General features: G+C 39.4%; 1 protein-coding gene across 2 annotated transcripts in view; it reads left to right on the top strand.

Moving 5' to 3' along the window:
* Positions 1 to 3,278: 3,278 nt before the first annotated feature.
* Positions 3,279 to 22,209, top strand: part of MS3_00009574 (uncharacterized protein) — a 49,450-nt gene continuing 30,519 nt past the window's right edge. For both annotated transcript variants that reach the window (XM_051217953.1, XM_051217952.1), the window contains exons 1-5: positions 3,279 to 3,679; positions 3,717 to 3,892; positions 3,940 to 4,018; positions 6,739 to 6,874; positions 22,057 to 22,133. In XM_051217953.1, coding sequence (XP_051064387.1) covers positions 3,615 to 3,679; positions 3,717 to 3,892; positions 3,940 to 4,018; positions 6,739 to 6,874; positions 22,057 to 22,133 — 533 coding nt within the window. In that variant the 5' untranslated portion in view covers positions 3,279 to 3,614. The remainder of the gene's footprint in view (positions 3,680 to 3,716; positions 3,893 to 3,939; positions 4,019 to 6,738; positions 6,875 to 22,056; positions 22,134 to 22,209) is intronic.

The following is a 22,209-nucleotide window of genomic DNA, read 5'->3' as shown; positions in this document are numbered from 1 at the left end:
CGCAAGATGCTCAATGTCCGTTGGCCGGATACCATCAGCAACAACCTACTGTAGGAGCGAATAAACCAGCTTCCGGTTGGAGAAGAAATTGAGAAAAAACGCTAGGGATGTATAGGACATACATCATCAAACTGCATCACGAAATAAGTGCTAGCTTGAAACCCTGAAGAGAAACGGGAAAAGAGAAAGACCATGGAACACACTGTGCCGAGAATTGGATGCAGGCATGAATAGGATTATCAGGAACTGGAAAGAATTGGAAAGGACTGCTCAGGACAGAGTTGGATGGAGAATTCTGGTGAATAGCCTGTAATCCTCCACGCGGGGTATCAGGCATAAGTATGGGCGGCCACGTCCGCATGGCCAACCCATGCCATACCGATTAACTATTTTGAGTTCATCATTTCCAACCTTTACTAAGTGTTGCCTTTTGGTGGTAAATTTTTATCAGTTATCACACGATCTGCTTCAAGGAACCGGTTCCACCAGTTCCACCTTACTTATAAGGCAGGGAAAAAGTGATAATCCCGTTCAAATCTGTCCGCCGTTTCGTTTCGTCAACCTTGAACGGCCTGATCAGAGGCGGTCATTCTGCATTTCAGTTGCTGTGGGTGTGTTGGGTCCTATGAGGATTAAGTTTTTCCATATTTAAGTCATCTGATGCATAAAAATCACAGACTAACTGCTAAGAGCATTAATTTAACATTTTCTGTTTTGTAGTGCACACGTTAGTTCTGTTGTTCCTTCGTAACTTGATCTGTGGTCCCAACTGCTATAGTGAACGCCAACACCTTTATATAATTTCTTGATAAGGTCCAGAAAACAACGTAAGGAAGATAAGATAACGTAAAAAGTTATAGATACGCATAGTTTTCGTGAGTTAAGACGAAATGTCAACTGAAGGGTAAGTCCTAAATATTTGTTGTTCTTCTTTCAGTAATTTTTATTCATGGAATAACCCTTTTTTAAATAATTAATGCGTTTTGTCTGTAGTGCTTCATGCTCAAGTGAAATTTCAGTGGACCTAAGCGACGCGTTTCAACGTATTATGCTGAACAAGGGATTCGGAAGCTGGATTGAATTTGATAATTCGCTAAAGGATTTCCGTAAAGTATGGTAGAATAAATCTATGTTTTTTCAGATAACCCATACACACTACGTTCACGCAGGAAGTAGATTGTTGAAGGATGTGAGATTTAAATACTTGTTCATGGTGTTTCGTTGCACGTTTGGTCGTAAACGTAAATCAGAAGGTTTGACAGTGAATAAAAAACCGTGAGGACTTTAACTAATGTGTGGCATTTAAGGTCTAAGTTTTTAAACTGCCAATCGATGTTTCGTATAAGACTAAAGGGTCAAGAATACGTTATAAAGTCTTACAACATGTCTCACAACCATCTGTGTAGTAGTTCTTGGATGGTTTGTGATCCGTGAAGTAGAAGATTGTCATCAGAAGAAAAAGAAAACTTGAAACCAGTTATATTGCACTGTCAGTCGACAGATGAAGTTGTAGAAAGTATTAAGGAGAGAACAGGTAAGCAAGTGACCGCTGCTGACGTCAAAAATATGAAAGCTGAACTCTTCACTGGTAAGTGTATATAAATATATTTCAGGTTGTACTCGGAATCAGGTAATGCGCATGATGCGACAAAACGGTGAAGTTAGAGAGCATGTAGAAAATGGATGTATTACGGCAATATGCTTCAGCAGTTATGACCAGATACGGTTGTACAGTCAATATCCCGAAGTCGTGTGTATTGATTCTACGTATAAAACTAATAATAAAAAGTGAATATGATTTTCGTTTTATTCTTCTATGTAGATATTCATTATAAATTCGAATAACAACTATGTTGCAAGCACAAGCATTACGGAAATTAATGTGTGATGGAAAAAAGCCTGTTAATAACGACAATATGTAACGTGTGCGCGCAAACCAGTGGCTTACCCTCCAGTCCGTGCCTACTTATGCGTTATTGAACCTATGATTTACCCTCCCTCTAAGTGATGTGCAAAGGCTTTAGGGTGGTTAGAATAATTTTAATACCAAGATATTTAACAAATCAAGCGCGCGAAACCTGTATTATGACACATGAACATTTTATTATCCGATATAGTATAATCAAAATTACAATGCCCACGTAAAATAAACAATTGAATAAATATTAAGGCTATAACGTTTAATCTTAACTGGAGATTTAAGGAAACTTATCCGTGTATGGTATTTGTAATAAGTGATGACTACTCCATATTCTTGTTCAGTGGCTGATTAGATTTCCAAATATAATGCGTTCGGCACTGTAGAAAAGCGACATCTCCCATTTTTGCTCACACGCAATGTATTTTCATGTGTATCTTGAAACCTATATGATCTCGGGCTACTTTTACAGAGAGCTTAGACGCCATCTGAAACTACATTCAGGATGCAGCCGAAACAAATGCAACTCTTCACTTTATGCAAAGACAACTTGGTACACTCGCCCCAGAATTGTTTCCTCCACATTAACACGTACCCAAAACATTACTCCAAAGTCCACAATATTGGGTCTCCACACTTCGAACGAGACATGTGTCACAAACCAAGTATAAAGACCGACAACCAAACAGGTCAAAGAATAATCTTACATAGACAGACTACGACACTTGGAATTATTCTCGCTGAGCTATAATAGAGTGTGTGGTGATCTGATAATGATGTACAACATATGAGTATGCCAAGTCGCCCCAACATGTGCATCCCACCAGAACATTATGAGCATGCTTAGCAAACCAACCACCGGAAAACTGCACATCAAGGAGAGAAAGCTCGGTCACACTCACATTTTTTCTCACTTTGTCTCTCCCATTTGGAGTGTTCTCACAACCGAAATGATCGCAGCCTCCTCAGCGCATACCTACAAGAAGAGACTTGACGAACACACGCTCACCCATAGATTACCATCTATCACTTTGACTAGCTGTGCTGGATGCATATCTCGTAACTTATCTACTACTATCGCTATCAAATGTCATTAATTTATTTCTACCTCACTCACTGTCAACTCCGTCTCCCCTTTTATTCCTACACTATGGTTTGCTCACGATGTTTCCATTGCTAATTTACTAACCTGTTTATTTACTTACTCCTTGAAGTGGTTGTTCACTTTTAGCATTGGAGTTTTCGTCATATTATTTCTCACATTGCAATCATCTAACCTGCTGTCTGGTAATGTGACATTTCCTGGTTCAAGAAACCTCAAGTGATCTGAGAAAAACCCACTCACTATCATTAGAAGATGTACAAATCCAAGCCATTAATAATAATAATAATAATAAACTAGATACCAAACTGAGTGGAAATAGTAAAGTCGAGTGGCTAGACTGTCACTCACTGAACACTGCGAAAGGCCTAAAAGCGCACAAAAACATTAAGAGGCGAAGACAGAAGAAGCAGTCGATTTACATAAGCTCATCACGAAGCGGTTGGAATTTGGATCCAAGAATGTGAAAATCCCTGTCAAGGCCATTATCACTAGTTTCAAAACGTTACTCCACCAACTCTTAGTTTTGACTGTTGGGTTGTTTCTACCTCACGGTTGTGTAAGTGCTGATTGTTGTCGGTCAGTCATCTTCAAATGGTGAGTTTGGCACCGGGAGTAAAGCATCTCCAAAGATTTCTGCCACCGCTTAACTCGAAAACGTAATTATTTGCTTTGTCACCATCCTATAAATTTTAGTGGTCGCGTGCATATATTTTTCTTCACTTTGGTGATATACTCGTGCTATCACTTATCCCGAAAACCGATTAGTATTGTAAAGTCAGTACTTCATCAGAATTGTTCTGAAGAAGCCCACAAAGAGGGGAAAATCATAGATCCTGGAAACGAAACATTCTGTGACTGGGCCCCTTTTGGTATGTGTTCGTAAACTGACAGCTTTGAGTCTTACTCCTTGTGTTAGATGGTCAAAATTATGATTCCCTTTTTGGAACACTTGATCTTATTTTCCTCTCCTTTTACGCCGTTAGTATGTTCTTAAGGTAAGTTGGTGATTCATTTTTGTAAACATGCTGACACGGTAGTACGGACTTACTTTTTTATTGGTCCCATGGATTGAAATTTCTTAAACAATGTTTTCGGTTACTGAATTTGCCTATTACCGCAGAATCACTTTCAAGAACTATCTTTTTCAGTCTTGCACAATGAAGCGGACAGCATATAACAATGTATAATCAGTGTAGTGCAAGAGCTGAGTAGTTTTTGAACAGCGCTAAAAGACAAGTGTTTACAAGAGATTTATGGACAGGGGGTGTTTTTAAGTGGCCTTTATGAAAGTGAAATATTTGTGAGGTTATTGACAAAACCAAGCTGTTGTAGGAACAGTGAGTTGATGGTCAGTCGCTCGGTTATCAACTGGTAAGCCATGGTTCTGGCCCTCATTCCACCTATTTCGGGTTGAGCAATTTGGTTGTATCGCTATCCATCATACTAGTGGGGTTCAAATCTAGAGTTGTAAATCTGTATTTGGTTTGTGATTAGGTCAAGACGAATACATGAGTCGTGAGAAGTGTTGAAGAAACAACGTTCTTTTTTAGTGAGAAAAATACCGTAGTAGTCATGATTCCACAATGCCCTAATTCACATCATTGAATACTTGTCTTCTTCTAAAGATCTAGCTCCTACTTCCATCAGTCGTACTTTATTTGGACACATAAACATTCATACGAGGGGTCACCTAAAAATGTGTCCCACTAAGTGGTTATCATTCAATTTATGTGGGCTGGGATACTCTCCGAGTGCCCAAACCAAAGGTTGTTTTTCTTAGGGGTCATCTCCCGAGCCCTTGACCTAGAGGTCTAATCCACAATGCAGTGAAACTGAGTCAGATGCGATCTTATGGTAATCACTAGTCAAGAATAAGTTCATCCACCACTCGACCTCCCAGGATCCTGAAGCCTGTGTACACCTCTGACTTGGAATCAGGTTTTGCAAACTTCTTTAGGTGGATCCGCCGTACCCACCAAATCGGTTTAGCCTCCAGATATTCACTTTCTGTCCTCTCACTTCCGTAAACAACGCCACCGCGGCGAGAAAGCAGTGAGTAGAAATTTCCCGGCAGTGGCTTTATTTGTGTGGTTATATGAGAGAATTTTGAGAGGGAGAGCGAACTCTCTCCACTCTTGGCCATATTAGGGGATTGTGGGGCACTTACATCAAACGATATTCGCTACCTTGCAACATATAGAAAATCAGTTATCCCAATCTCATAGTGTCACGACGGCTCGCTAGTATAAGTAACTGCAGCGTTCAGAGATTGTCACTACATCGTTTCTGACAACTGAATATTTTAGTAGCTGTAGATTAAGCATTTTTTCAAGGAATGACAATCAGGAACAGAAGACTAATAACGACCAGATAAGTGGTTTTTAAACAGGTTCTCCCATTCAAAATCAAAGTCTAGCAAAATTCGTATCATGAAAATCTCCAACAATCAAACTTGTCCTTCAGTGTTCAAAAGCAGTCTTCCATTTATTTCCTGTGGTGTTGGTTTACTACTAACGTGCCCTTCAAAATGATCTGTCATGAAGTTTGGAAACGTCTAAACATGCTTACAGTAAATTATGTACAGTTTAGTGCTTCTCTGTTTAGAAGTCCGCGTCCCAGTCAAGCATTTTTGTCTGTAGTTTCACTACGTGAACAGTTTTTGCAAAGCACATGATAAGCTATATGTAACCTCTCGTTTTTTTGCCATCAACGGTTATACCTTGCAACCAGAGTTGGAAGAACTACTGCAGCTTGGCATACTAGTTATTTAGAGAAAATCGCTGTCTCGAACGTTACGTGCAAGGAAAGTTAACAAATAACGAAGAAGTTCGTTCATTCCTAATAAGCTTTCACTGGTCACAATGTGGTTAGGATTAACAATTCTCAAATAAGTGGAGGAAATATGACATTTAATAACTTCACATATTAGCGTAAATGTTAAGCTAGGTCAATCCTAAACCATCATTTAAAAACATTTGTGAAAATATTCATTTTAGGGTCATTTCTTTAGGTGTTGCCAAACATTTTCAGCTTCATGTTTAGCTCAAAAACTAAGCCAACCAAAAACCACCAATTTGTAGAACAAACTTCAAGTTGCAAAACATGTTTTGATAAAAAGGACTTAAATGTGTGCAAAGGTCCTACTACATAAGGGTGTTACGATAGCATTTTCAAGGTGAGTTTAACCACCTTCCATCTTTCCAGTTCGTTCTGTATTCATTAAACTGAAGTCACGTTAGAAATATGACGATTGCACATTGGAAAGTATGACGAAGCCCTTCATTTTTCTATTGAGACTCAAATTAAGTTGTCAGGCAGTTGGATATACTCTTGGTCAACGAAGTTATCGTAACCAATGATCAGAGACTTTGAATGATATGGCTCAGAATCGTTTACCGTGTTGTAAGTGCACTCACCCTTTGTCGTCCCTGAAATCCTGAGCTTTTGAATTCGCTATAACTCTTTTGTTTCACTAATTTATATTTTCTCGAATGGTATCTTTGATGTCTAATCTTTTCTATCACCGCTCATACTATTACTACCTCTACTCTTCGGGTGCCTGGCCTGATAGTTTAATCTTTCTGTGCTTATTGGATGTGGGAACTCAAACCAATATACATACGTACCAGATTCCACATTTTCAATGACTGATTGATTGAGTATGGTCTCAGTATAACCTATTCTTTTTCCCATATATATATGAATTTTATTATAGTGGACATGTTGCCGATAAAATTGACCTTAGAATTTACCTATGCTTTGGTACTCTTCTTTCTGGTGTGACGACAATAGCCTTTGGTCTTGGATACTTTTTCAATGTTCACTCGTTTGCTTACTATGCAGTTACTCAGGTAAGCAGACATTAATAACATGTGTATAAAAAATTTTCGGTTATGGGGTTGTCGTAGTAATTTCTTTAGTATATTTACAGTGCGGTAATCTCTCATTTTGAGCTAATATTGACTTAGTAATCTTCATTATTTAGTATCATATACGTTTAGATGTTTGTATACTCACTATTGCCTGTTAGAATTACTTGGTAGATTTTGAAGTAGGTGGAAAGTGAATTAACACTTAGATTAATCCATCTTATCGGTTTGTCTCTAGTTTATTCTGTGATGCGTTTATGTATTATTATATTGTTTAAAAAAATAAACCAATAAGTAAGTGTGAATATGTTTGTCTATGAATTCATTTACATGGATTAACTGGATCGTTTGCTTCACGTGTGCTCATTTTCAAGCCGTGTTGTCTGTATATGGTTTTGTTTACAATCAGTAATGCTCCTATTATTTCGACTCCTTTGTTGTTCATCTTGTCAATTTCATCTCAATGTGTTGATGTGTCATGGTTGGTTGGAACACATGACAAGGCCATTGCTTTTAGCTAAATACATCCTCACTACACACAAACTTACAGGTACTTTTAGTGCAGACAGAAATGATGAAGAGTTCTTTTTTGTTGGTATTAAAAGATTACATTGTGAACTAGTTGTTCCAAGCGATTCCTAAAATGGTAAGCAATAACAAGAAAGCCGTACGATAGTGATCACCAATCGAAAAGAAGTCCGGAAGCAAAAAGCACAGATGAGATACTACACAACACTAAGACAGAGCGAAAACTATTCTTTTAACAGACGACTAAAATAATGACGTAATACTTTGTTGGATTCATACACCCTGTACATTCAGTCAAACATTGTGATACTAGAAGAAATTAACAGGCAATACGGTTCGCAACCGCAAATATCTATATCAAATTAAAGTCTTGTCGAGGTTCATATAATTCAGATGTAATTTTCATCATGGATACCTGCTACAATCCTACTGGAAACTGATGAATAATTAGTATTCACTTTATCCAACCTTGAGACAACATCACAGTGTGTATTATCGACCGATACAGGGTCAAGTCAATCGGCTTCCAAGTCTCGTGATGACCACGATATTCTTGAATCACCATATTAGAACTCAATGACTCATAGTTTGTAACTCTTATCAATATGAGATAAATCGTGAGTATCGTTTAGTGTCATCCGATGAACATCCGTTTCACTCCACGCATGACTAATTTCATGGCTTCTAACTAGAGGTTCGTAGACGTTCTCATTTGAGCCATCAATAGTTACTACAAAATATTTAGATTTAAAAAGGTTGACAGCTTAAACATTCTTAACTCGTTTATACGAATATTCGTCATCAATAGAATTTAATAGTTTGAAAAAATTGGGCGCCGAATATAGAGAAGACATGTGAAAATTATATTTAAGATAATCTCAGCAATTGAAATTTAAATAATTCCAACGTTTCACCCAGTAAACTTGTCTGGACTTCTTCAAAACCATCAAAGAATTATATAGGGTTAACAATGTTAATCCAATCGTTTTTGGATGTTTATTTTAGTAAATTGGATAACATGAGTCAGTTTAATGTGAATCATGTAGAAAGTTCACGTTGTGAAACTAAATGACTGAACGAATTGTGTATGTATGTGTAAGATTGAGTTATTAATGCTTGATATTCAGTGTTAATATGTTTTATGTGAAGGAAAAATAAAAGTTTCGATAGTGTAATAAGAAGACGAAGGTAATCAGAACTATGTGATATGTTAGCGCAATACATTTCGATCCATCTGATCACACATATACTTGTTAAGAACTTACTTACTTACTTACGCCTGTTACTCCTCGTGAAGGAGCATAGGCCGCTCACCAGCATTCTCCATCCAACCCTGTCCTGGGCAATCCTTTCTAGCTCCGTCCAGTTGTAATTCATCCTTTTCATATCTGCTTCTATTATCCGACGCAATGTGTTCTTTGGCCTTCCTCTTTTTCGCTTCCCTTCAGGATTCCAAGTTAGGGCTTGCTTCGTGATGCAGTTTGACGATTTGCGTAATGTATGTCCTATCCATTTCCATCGTCTTTTCCTAATTTCTTCTTCAGCTGGAAGTTGGTTTGTTCTCTCCCACAGAAGGCTGTTGCTGATGGTATCCGGCCAATGGATGTTGAGTATCTTGAGAAGACAGCTATTTATAAATACTTGTACTTTCTTGATTGTGGTTGTTGTAGTTCTCCAAGTTTCAGCTCCATACAGTAGAACTGCCTTGACGTTCGTATTGAAGATTCTCACTTTGATATTGGTTGAAAGTTGTTTTGAGTTCCATATGTTCTTCAATTGTAGGAATGCGACCCTTGCTTTGCCGATCCTCGCCTTTACGTCTGCATCGGATCCTCCTTGTTCATCGATGATGCTTCCCAGGTATGTGAAGGACTCTACATCTTCCAGAGTTTTGCCATCAAGTGTGATTGGATTGCTGTTCTCCGCTTTGAATTTGAGGACCTTAGTTTTCCCTTTGTGTATGCTGAGGCCTACTGATGCAGAGACTGCTGCTACACTGGCTGTCTTCATCTGCATCTGTTCGTGTGTACGTGATAGGAGGGCTAGGTCATCTGCGAAGTCCAAATCGTCTAATTGGTTCTGAGCTGTCCATTGTATTCCGTGTTTTCCTTCAGATGTCGAGGTCCTCGTAATCCAGTCGACCACCAGAAGAAAGAGGAAGGGAGAGAGTAAACAGCCTTGTCTGACTCCGGTCCTTACTTGGAATGCATCTGTCAGCTGTCCTCCATGCACTACTTTGCACTGTAGTCCGTCGTATGAGTTCCGGATAATATTGACAATCTTCTCAGGAACTCCGTAGTGTCGAAGAAGTTTCCATAATGTCCTCCTATCTACACTGTCGAATGCCTTTTCATAATCAATGAAGTTGATGTATAATGATGAGTTCCACTCAACTGATTGTTCGACGATGATCCGTAGTGTTGCAATTTGGTCTGTGCACGACCGATCCTTACGGAATCCAGCTTGTTGATCTCGAAGTTGGGCGTCTACTGCATCCTTCATCCGGTTCAGCAACACTCTGTTGAAGACTTTCCCTGGTATTGACAGTAGTGTTATGCCTCTGTAGTTTTCACATTTGCTCAGATCTCCTTTCTTTGGAATCTTGACGAGTTGTCCTTCTTTCCAGTTCATCGGCACTTGTTCCTCCTCCCAAATCTTTTTAATAGAAGGTAAACCATGCTTGTAGTTGCTTCGATGTCTGATTTCAGTGCTTCAGCTGGTATGTTGTCGGGTCCTGCTACTTTCCCGTTCTTGATTTGTCTGACGGCCATTCTAATTTCTTCCGTAGTTGGTGGATTGACATCTATAGGAAGATCTATGTGTGCTGCTTCGATGTCCGGTGGATTCATTGGAGCCGGCCTATTCAGGAGTTCCTCGAAGTATTCTACCCATCTGTTACTCTGTTGTTGAATTTCGGTGATTTTCCTGCCTTCTTTGTCTTTGACCGGCCTCTCTGGTTTACTGTATTTCCCTGCTAGTTTCTTCGTTGTATTGTGAAGCTGTTTCATATTTCCTTCTCTAGCAGCTTTTTCTGCCGTCGTTGCTAGTTCTTCCACGTATTTCTTCTTGTCGGCTCTAATGCTCCTCTTCACTTGTTTGTTTGCTTCTATGTATTCAGCTTGTGCTTGGACTTTCTCTGCTCGTGTTCGGCTGTTGTTTATTGCTGCCTTCTTGTTCTTCCTTTCTTTGATCTTGTCCAGTGTTTCTGTAGAGATCCATTCCTTATGATGGTATTTCTTTAGACCGAGAACCTCTTGACACGTTGAAGTTAATGCTTCCTTGATGCCTTTCCAGTTGTCTTCCATAGTAGTTTCTTCTTTCAGTAGATCTTGTAAGGCTTGGAACCTGTTGTTGAGAGCTATCTTGAATTCATTGAGTTTGTCAGTATCTCGAAGGAACGCTGTATTGAACCTTTGTATTGCTGTTTGTCCACTTGTCCAGTTCTTTTTTAGCTTCAGTTTTAAATTGGCTACAACTAGGTGGTGATCTGAAGCTACGTCAGCACCTCTCCTGGTTCTCACATCTTCCATTGTCCTTCGGAATTTTTGTTGATGCAAATATGATCTATTTGGTTCTCTGTAGTGTGGTCCGGTGAGATCCATGTAGCCTTGTGTATACGCTTGTGTGGAAATATTGTGCCTCCTATGACCAATTTGTTGAATGCACATATATTTGCAAATCTTTCTCCATTTTCGTTTCTTTCTCCCAGTCCATGTCGTCCCATAATATCTTCATATCCAGTGTTGTCTATTCCGACTTTGACGTTTATATCTCCCATCAGAATGGTGAGGTTCTTTCGTAGGCAATGCTCTATGATTGATTGCATCCGCTCGTAGAATTGATCTTTAATGTCGTCGTTGCTATCATTGGTGGGTGCATAACACTGGATAATATTCATTAAGATCCCCTCCTTCTTTGTTTTGAATGATGCTTTGATGATTCTGGATCCGTGAGATTCCCATCCTACAAGTGCATTTCGTGCTACTTTGGACAGCATAAGAGCGACTCCCTGAGTGTGTGGAGCATTGTCCTCTTCGTGACCGGAGTATAGCAGCATCTCTCCCGTAGCTAGCCTTTTCTGTCCAGCTTGGGTCCAGTGGGTTTCGCTGATTCCCAGTACTGCTAAGTTGTATCTCCTCATTTCCATTGATATTTGACTGGTCTTCCCGGTTTCCCACATTGTTCGAACGTTCCATGTACCTATAAAAATTTTTGCTCTGGTTGTTAGAAGGGGCATCGGCCTCGTGGCTTCCGAAGGAACTCGGCTTTCACCATGAAGCGTCATAATTCTTGTAAATGAAGACCTTCTAACTCCCAGGGCAGAGTTAAAATGGTTTGGATTATTTTTTCTGGTAAGCGCTTTTTAGCGAGTTAGTTTTCTACGGGATGGGGACGCTAACCCCATGCCCAACCCTCCTCCTTTACCCGGGCTTGGGACCGGCGGCAACCCTATAAGAGCTACAGGCGGAGTTACTTGTTAAGAACATTTATATATAAAAATAAAAGGTCAACTAGACTAGAAGTGAAGGGTTAGAGGAGTCAGAGGTAATAAGGAAATAATGTGAAAACAATCTGAAACCTCATCACTCTGGATAATGAGCTAATATTACCAGGGTAGGTTTAAGGTGAGAACAAACTGTTTTTGAATACACAAAGGGGGTTGGAATTTTCGTATTCAATTATCTGGATGTTTCTCCCATATAAGCTGCATTACAATCATGGCAGTTAATCTCATAGACAGTATTTTGTTGTTCTTCCTTTGGGAACCTATCCTTAACCTTCACTAATGCCGATCTTATGGTGTTACACGCCCGAAAATACACTTATGTCATGTTTGTTTAGAGTCCTCTTGATTTCTCCCGATGTTTCACTGCGGTATGAAATGACCACGGTGAACTTCCAATCTTTTGGTATACATTCTAGTTTCATTTTTCTTTCATTTCTAATAATCTTCTTTAACAACTCTTTTGGATAGTTGTTATCCTTAGGTGTAAACAAAACTATTCAGTTCAACTTGTTGGTCTTCCTTATCTGTAACGAGCTTAATACTTCTGTTGATTAATTTTTTTACAACAGTGACTTTCGTACATAGCGTGTGAGCCGAACCATAATCTAAGTATCTCTCAGAATGTGTTGATTTCCTAAATACATTTATTTTCAACTTATTATTATATCTTCGTCCAACCAAACAATCGAGAAACGCTAGATTGCGGTCACTGAATTTTATTTCCTTCGTTAGTTTAATGCTCTCCGAAATGTCGTTTACATCTCCAAACAATTCTTCCAAACCATCCCACTTAGTGATGATAAAAATGTCACAAAAATGACACACTTCTCGCGATTGTACTGGTTTGTATTGAATGCATGAATAAATTCGCTATAATCGAAGAAACTAATGAACCCCTTGCTATACCTGCTTTTTGTCTGCGAAGGTCTCCTCGAAATACGAATTAGGTGGACCTTAGACATAATTCCAAGTATTTGATAACGTCAGATGTATCTAATGGGCATCGTAAATTCAAATCTGAGTCAGATTCTAAACAATCAAACAATATCCAACACTATTGACAGATACATTAGTAAATAAGGAAGATACATCAAAACTTACCAATATTTCATCCTCTTCTATATCGATGGTATCGATAATATTCTTGAATTCCAGAATCTCTAACTCTATGATTAATCAGTTTACCATACGGTTTAGATATCCTAGTTAAGTATTTCGCCAGATTGTATGTCGGTGAATTTGTAAAATCGACTCCTGCTCTTAGTGGAGTATTATTCTTGGGAATCTTTGGAAGTATAGAGTCTTCAAGGGTTACAGCTCTTTGGATATAACATGTACCATAATGACGATCCTAGTTTAACCTTTAACGATTGTAAGATTTTACTGGTTTCATCCTTAAGTTTATTAAGCGTTATCCTACTTTTTATTAAATAAAGAAACGAAAAGTAGGGTTTTCATTATCCACCCGGCAATTTTTGTAAAATTTTTTTAAAAAATCCCCCCTATTAAAAATTTTTTCAACCCCAAAATTACAATATTTTTCACCCCGTTTCGTCCAATGAAATGGCTAGTTTTAAAATTCGTCTTAATTGGTTAGTTATGTCTTGTCGAATTGTTATAAAATATCAGTACTTGTCGACGAAGTACATTTTAATCATCATTACGTGCCGAGTGCAAGCACTGTTGTTTCTCACGTAACAGAAACGGAGGAAGTCTTTTTGACAACATTGTTTCTCGTTGCGTTCCCATCGCTTGAAGCGTTAAAGTCCGCTATCACAAATTATGAAAGATCGACTTACTGTCATTGTGTAGTGAGAGATTCGTATTTGGGCAGAGATGAAAATTCGTATATTAGATTTGTGTATTGGAGAAATGGCCGTATAAGATCTAGCGGTTCGTCACAGCGGATTAGATGGAGGAGGTAATTTGGTTAATGTTATTATAATTTTCTTCACGAAGGGCTTCCATGAACACTCAATGTCCGGCCTTCATGTTTTGTAAGATTATAGACGGCTAATGGACTGTTGTACGTGGGAATGTGCATCACAATCACGAGTGCAATTCCCTGAGATATCAAAGTAATTCATAGGTGCGCAGGTTAACGGAGGCCGAGTTTGAAACTGTGCGACCGCTGCTGATATCTGGTACCGCTGCATTCCACATTAAGAATTATGCTTACCATTCTTATGGGAAACGTCTGAATGATCAAGATATCTTTAATATGCGGTACAAAGTGTTCTCACACGCGAACCTTCCTGGTAAGCAATTTGCCAATTTATAATGTAAACGATAGGTGATTACGGAAAATTAGAAGCTCACATAACATCTTTGGGTGGGCTTTGCGAATACGAATTAGACGATGATAACTGTCTATCGTATTTTTTTCTTCACGACTGGTGATCAAATGATTTTGGCAGGTCGTTTCTTTGATGTTATTGGTTTGGACGGGGCATACAAGACGAATAACGAGAACATCTATTTATATCAGGTCGTCGCCCTTGATATGAATTTTAAGGCAATACCTGTTTGTATTTCATTTATAAGTCGCGAAACATCGACTTTTATTTCTCGATTCCTGTTGTTTTTCCAACGGTCAACCAACAGTCGACAGGTGGTAGGCATTGTCACGGATGATTCACCTGCAATAGCTGCTGCCATCACGCAGGTGTATCCAAATGCTCACCATATTTTGTGTCGTGTACACCTTGTTCGCAATGTTATAAAGAGGGTAAGTGTTTCGTTCATTAACATTAACCCATTAACCGTAATTGTAGAGGGTACGATCAGAAGTGATATAACTTTTTTTTCGCCTGATGTTCACTCGAACGGTTGAAAGGTAAATCAAAAGCTACATAACATTATTTTGTAGTTTTAACAATGTATTATCCTTAATCGAAATATCCGACGGAACGTTTGTCCGATATGTTAGAGACCACCTACTACCGAGAAAACACAAATGGTCTACTGCTTTTCGACCATCAGCAACGCTACTTCAACTAAATAATACGGACTTCGTTGAGACAAGTCATCGAATTTTGAAGGTGCATCAGCTGAATCGAAAAACACCGGTGCTGAGATCTATTTTCAGTGTGCTACTTCGCACTGGATATTGGATGGAAGCAAGATGACAGAAATATACCTCAGATTGTCGGATAAAAGCCAACATTAGTCAAGAGCCAGAAATACGTCGACTTCAGGAACGACTGACACCAGCTGCACTTTGTACCGCATATTAAAGATATCTTGATCATTCAGACGTTTCCCATAAGAATGGTAAGCATAATTCTTAATGTGGAATGCAGCGGTACCAGATATCAGCAGCGGTCGCACAGTTTCAAACTCGGCCTCCGTTAACCTGCGCACCTATGAATTACTTTGATATCTCAGGGAATTGCACTCGTGATTGTGATGCACATTCCCACGTACAACAGTCCATTAGCCGTCTATAATCTTACAAAACATGAAGGCCGGACATTGAGTGTTCATGGAAGCCCTTCGTGAAGAAAATTATAATAACATTAACCAAATTACCTCCTCCATCTAATCCGCTGTGACGAACCGCTAGATCTTATACGGCCATTTCTCCAATACACAAATCTAATATACGAATTTTCATCTCTGCCCAAATACGAATCTCTCACTACACAATGACAGTAAGTCGATCTTTCATAATTTGTGATAGCGGACTTTAACGCTTCAAGCGATGGGAACGCAACGAGAAACAATGTTGTCAAAAAGACTTCCTCCGTTTCTGTTACGTGAGAAACAACAGTGCTTGCACTCGGCACGTAATGATGATTAAAATGTACTTCGTCGACAAGTACTGATATTTTATAACAATTCGACAAGACATAACTAACCAATTAAGACGAATTTTAAAACTAGCCATTTCATTGGACGAAACGGGGTGAAAAATATTGTAATTTTGGGGTTGAAAAAATTTTTAATAGGGGGCATTTTTTTAAAAAAATTTTACAAAAATTGCCGGGTGGATAATGAAAACCCTACTTTTCGTTTCTTTATTTAATAAAAAGTAGGATAACGCTTAATAAACTTAAGGATGAAACCAGTAAAATCTTACAATCGTTAAAGGTTAAACTAGGATCGTCATTGTGGTTGATGTTATGTACACTGACATCAGGAGATCATTTACTGTATTCTGGTCGTGGAGAAAATGTTCCTCATCAATTTCACGTTTCAAAGACACACAAGAAGCATTTATGATATAAGAAACCTATACCTCTTGGGTCATAGGGCATCCTTCAGAACAAGGACGGAAAATATTAAAATAAATATCATTCAATGCTATGTACTCATCAATGATGACAGTGAGGACGTCAAAGACCTGACAATGGAAAGCTGCAGTTTCTACTAGAAAGGTACCCATGAAAAGACTTGACCATTTTGATGGAGAACGTAAATGCCAGTGTCGGAATAGACAGCATTATGTACGAACGCATAAGGGGGCTCCATGGATTAAAAGAAAGGGACGAGAGTGGTCAGGGATGTGAGAGCAATAAAATGTACCATCAAATTGTTAGGAATGAAACCGAAGAAACTAAGTCGTAGTAGGTGCAAGAAACACAGGAGGATCACACTACTGTCAGTACTAGGTAAGGTTTTGATAATCCTGCCAAACTCAACGGGAAATTCAGTTTATGTCCGAATTCGGCACTACTAAGCTAGCCTCAGAATGTGTCAATCATGTACCGAACAAGCCGCAACACTGAAGATCGTTGTTGAACCATTGATTGAATGGGACTTATCACTGTACATCGATTCCCTTAGTTATAAGAAACCATTTAGCGTCATGGACCAAACAACCCTGCAAAATCTTCCTCGACATTATGGAGTAGCTGAAAAGATTGTTAGTATTATATTGATCTCTTACAATGAAGTGAATTGCGAAGTTCTGCATAGAAGGAAGCTCACGGATGCATTCCCAGTGAAGACCAGTGCCAGACAAGGCTGCCTCATCTCACCTCTTCTCTTCATGTTGGCTATTGACTAGATTATGAAGACCTCTAAAACTCACGAAAAGCACAGAATTTAGTGGACATCTTGAGCACAGCTGGTTTACCTGGACTCTGCAGATGATTTAGTCGTACTGTCGCATAAAGCAACAAATGCAAGTGAAGACACCCAGTGTAGCAGTGGCCTCCGCAGATGTAAGCCTCAACATTCACAAGGGAAAAAGCGAGATTCTGAAGCACAACATAGCGAGCACCACCAAAGTCACACGTGGTGCTCTGGGACACTTTGGGGCCTCATCTAACTGGACACCATCGTTGATAAACAAGGAGGATCTGATACAGATGTGAAGAGACGAATTGTCAAAGCAAGGGAGAGTTTCATGTAGTTGGCCAGTGTCTAAAACTCTGAAGTACTATCATGCATGATCCAAGTCAATTTCCAACATTTGAAACGTCAAAACAGTTCTACCGTACTGAGCTGAGAATTGGAGAACTACCCCAAGCTTCTGAAATAGAGTACAGGTATTTATAAATAGTTGTCTGTTGAAAATACTCTAGATCCGTTTGACCAGAGACCAGATAACAAATGAAGTACCGGATAAGGAGGGAATTGGGAAAAGATGATTGAGGTGGATCGGACACAGTTTACGGAAACCATTAAACTGTATCACAAGGTAAGTCCTAATCGGTAGACTTCAAGACAAAAAGTAAGAGGCAGACCAACTAAACGTGTAGTGTCGACAATCGGAGTCGGACATCAAGATCATTGATCGCACTTGGCAACAGTTGGAGAAAGGTTCCCAGGACAGATTTGCTTGGTGATTCTTCGTCAGCAGACCATACCTCAATAGGGATAACAATTTTCAATACTTACTTACTTACTTACGCCTGTTACTCCTCGTGAAGGAGCATAGGCCGCTCACCAGCATTCTCCATCCAACCCTGTCCTGGGCAATCCTTTCTAGCTCCGTCCAGTTGTAATTCATCCTTTTCATATCTGCTTCTATTATCCGACGCAATGTGTTCTTTGGCCTTCCTCTTTTTCGCTTCCCTTCAGGATTCCAAGTTAGGGCTTGCTTCGTGATGCAGTTTGACGATTTGCGTAATGTATGTCCTATCCATTTCCATCGTCTTTTCCTAATTTCTTCTTCAGCTGGAAGTTGGTTTGTTCTCTCCCACAGAAGGCTGTTGCTGATGGTATCCGGCCAATGGATGTTGAGTATCTTGAGAAGACAGCTATTTATAAATACTTGTACTTTCTTGATTGTGGTTGTTGTAGTTCTCCAAGTTTCAGCTCCATACAGTAGAACTGCCTTGACGTTCGTATTGAAGATTCTCACTTTGATATTGGTTGAAAGTTGTTTTGAGTTCCATATGTTCTTCAATTGTAGGAATGCGACCCTTGCTTTGCCGATCCTCGCCTTTACGTCTGCATCGGATCCTCCTTGTTCATCGATGATGCTTCCCAGGTATGTGAAGGACTCTACATCTTCCAGAGTTTTGCCATCAAGTGTGATTGGATTGCTGTTCTCCGCTTTGAATTTGAGGACCTTAGTTTTCCCTTTGTGTATGCTGAGGCCTACTGATGCAGAGACTGCTGCTACACTGGCTGTCTTCATCTGCATCTGTTCGTGTGTACGTGATAGGAGGGCTAGGTCATCTGCGAAGTCCAAATCGTCTAATTGGTTCTGAGCTGTCCATTGTATTCCGTGTTTTCCTTCAGATGTCGAGGTCCTCGTAATCCAGTCGACCACCAGAAGAAAGAGGAAGGGAGAGAGTAAACAGCCTTGTCTGACTCCGGTCCTTACTTGGAATGCATCTGTCAGCTGTCCTCCATGCACTACTTTGCACTGTAGTCCGTCGTATGAGTTCCGGATAATATTGACAATCTTCTCAGGAACTCCGTAGTGTCGAAGAAGTTTCCATAATGTCCTCCTATCTACACTGTCGAATGCCTTTTCATAATCAATGAAGTTGATGTATAATGATGAGTTCCACTCAACTGATTGTTCGACGATGATCCGTAGTGTTGCAATTTGGTCTGTGCACGACCGATCCTTACGGAATCCAGCTTGTTGATCTCGAAGTTGGGCGTCTACTGCATCCTTCATCCGGTTCAGCAACACTCTGTTGAAGACTTTCCCTGGTATTGACAGTAGTGTTATGCCTCTGTAGTTTTCACATTTGCTCAGATCTCCTTTCTTTGGAATCTTGACGAGTTGTCCTTCTTTCCAGTTCATCGGCACTTGTTCCTCCTCCCAAATCTTTTTAATAGAAGGTAAACCATGCTTGTAGTTGCTTCGATGTCTGATTTCAGTGCTTCAGCTGGTATGTTGTCGGGTCCTGCTACTTTCCCGTTCTTGATTTGTCTGACGGCCATTCTAATTTCTTCCGTAGTTGGTGGATTGACATCTATAGGAAGATCTATGTGTGCTGCTTCGATGTCCGGTGGATTCATTGGAGCCGGCCTATTCAGGAGTTCCTCGAAGTATTCTACCCATCTGTTACTCTGTTGTTGAATTTCGGTGATTTTCCTGCCTTCTTTGTCTTTGACCGGCCTCTCTGGTTTACTGTATTTCCCTGCTAGTTTCTTCGTTGTATTGTGAAGCTGTTTCATATTTCCTTCTCTAGCAGCTTTTTCTGCCGTCGTTGCTAGTTCTTCCACGTATTTCTTCTTGTCGGCTCTAATGCTCCTCTTCACTTGTTTGTTTGCTTCTATGTATTCAGCTTGTGCTTGGACTTTCTCTGCTCGTGTTCGGCTGTTGTTTATTGCTGCCTTCTTGTTCTTCCTTTCTTTGATCTTGTCCAGTGTTTCTGTAGAGATCCATTCCTTATGATGGTATTTCTTTAGACCGAGAACCTCTTGACACGTTGAAGTTAATGCTTCCTTGATGCCTTTCCAGTTGTCTTCCATAGTAGTTTCTTCTTTCAGTAGATCTTGTAAGGCTTGGAACCTGTTGTTGAGAGCTATCTTGAATTCATTGAGTTTGTCAGTATCTCGAAGGAACGCTGTATTGAACCTTTGTATTGCTGTTTGTCCACTTGTCCAGTTCTTTTTAGCTTCAGTTTTAAATTGGCTACAACTAGGTGGTGATCTGAAGCTACGTCAGCACCTCTCCTGGTTCTCACATCTTCCATTGTCCTTCGGAATTTTTGTTGATGCAAATATGATCTATTTGGTTCTCTGTAGTGTGGTCCGGTGAGATCCATGTAGCCTTGTGTATACGCTTGTGTGGAAATATTGTGCCTCCTATGACCAATTTGTTGAATGCACATATATTTGCAAATCTTTCTCCATTTTCGTTTCTTTCTCCCAGTCCATGTCGTCCCATAATATCTTCATATCCAGTGTTGTCTATTCCGACTTTGACGTTTATATCTCCCATCAGAATGGTGAGGTTCTTTCGTAGGCAATGCTCTATGATTGATTGCATCCGCTCGTAGAATTGATCTTTAATGTCGTCGTTGCTATCATTGGTGGGTGCATAACACTGGATAATATTCATTAAGATCCCCTCCTTCTTTGTTTTGAATGATGCTTTGATGATTCTGGATCCGTGAGATTCCCATCCTACAAGTGCATTTCGTGCTACTTTGGACAGCATAAGAGCGACTCCCTGAGTGTGTGGAGCATTGTCCTCTTCGTGACCGGAGTATAGCAGCATCTCTCCCGTAGCTAGCCTTTTCTGTCCAGCTTGGGTCCAGTGGGTTTCGCTGATTCCCAGTACTGCTAAGTTGTATCTCCTCATTTCCATTGATATTTGACTGGTCTTCCCGGTTTCCCACATTGTTCGAACGTTCCATGTACCTATAAAAATTTTTGCTCTGGTTGTTAGAAGGGGCATCGGCCTCGTGGCTTCCGAAGGAACTCGGCTTTCACCATGAAGCGTCATAATTCTTGTAAATGAAGACCTTCTAACTCCCAGGGCAGAGTTAAAATGGTTTGGATTATTTTTTCTGGTAAGCGTTTTTTTAGCGAGTTAGTTTTCTACGGGATGGGGACGCTAACCCCATGCCCAACCCTCCTCCTTTACCCGGGCTTGGGACCGGCAGCAACCCTATAGGAGCTACAGGCGGGTGGGTGATAAAACGTCAAGAAAATATTTACGCGGAAATTCTTCTGATTCGTAATTCTCACTTGCTTCGGTTCGCTGTGTGATGATAATGAACGTGTCTGGATTCGTTAAAATGAATTTAACACACAGAGATATATGGGATCTAGTGATACTATGTGTCTGCAAATCAGTTTCTCACTAGACTTGATTATCTGTCTGAATCTCTGTATAAAATGGTTTTAAAGGCAAGGTTACCAACCAGATAAACTGGGTTTCCATTCAGTAATATGATATGCCTATATACAGAATATGAACGCGGAAGCAACATGATTAGATACTATAGGCGATTAGAGGATTTCATATTTGTAGATCATTAATTTCCGGTGAATTAGCGTTGGGCTTAATGCTTTCACACTACCAAGTTTACACGTATATTAACTATACGTACACGTCTACTCCATAAATTACATGAGTACAGAGATTCCTCTTTAGTATGTTCAAATACTGAGTGCCGTGGTGTGATTTTACAATCTAACGTTTACAATACATTCTTCTGGTCTTTGATTATTACCATTAAGCCCGTTTTCTCAATAAAATACGACGCACACGACTTATAGTGACATTTTATCCAAGTCTTTTGATATATATATGGCTTGTTGCTAGGTCCAGGTATCCAAAGTTCATTGAATATCTAATAATTCAAATACCTGTCAATTATCTATCCATCATAACAGAAACCAAGCTCTAACATAAATAAACTTTATAAAGGTTCATGGTCATATTGAAATATCCTATTACTAAATTCAAAATTCTACAATAATTCACTGTTGTTGCTACATATTCTTATAAGAACAAAGATAAGATTAATAGCTTGTTTGTAACATCAATGCATCATTTGATTAATCTTCCTCTATGTTCACTTCCTTCGGAGACTAATTTTAAGTCTTCTTGAAAAGTGTGGATTCTTATCTACATAACATTCGCCATTTATTATTTAAAAAGCGATGTTGAAATTGAAACTTTCAAGTTCCCATAATTTCTTAATTATGAACAACATAATGTTTTCCAATCTTTGCAATATTGTACGCTGATATTTTTTAGGGTGTTGCTGGAATAGTTCAAGCATCCGGTTGGCCGGCAGTTGTAGCTTGTATGGGGAATTGGTTTGGTAAAAATAAGTAAGCAGCTTTACCATTTTTTTTTCTTTTCTACAGTCCTGCATCACAGAAATGTACTAATATTATGCCTTGACGT

Source organism: Schistosoma haematobium, chromosome 7 (genome assembly GCF_000699445.3).
Source record: "Schistosoma haematobium chromosome 7, whole genome shotgun sequence".
NCBI lineage: Eukaryota > Metazoa > Platyhelminthes > Trematoda > Strigeidida > Schistosomatidae > Schistosoma > Schistosoma haematobium.
This window is presented reverse-complemented; position numbering and strand designations above follow the sequence as displayed.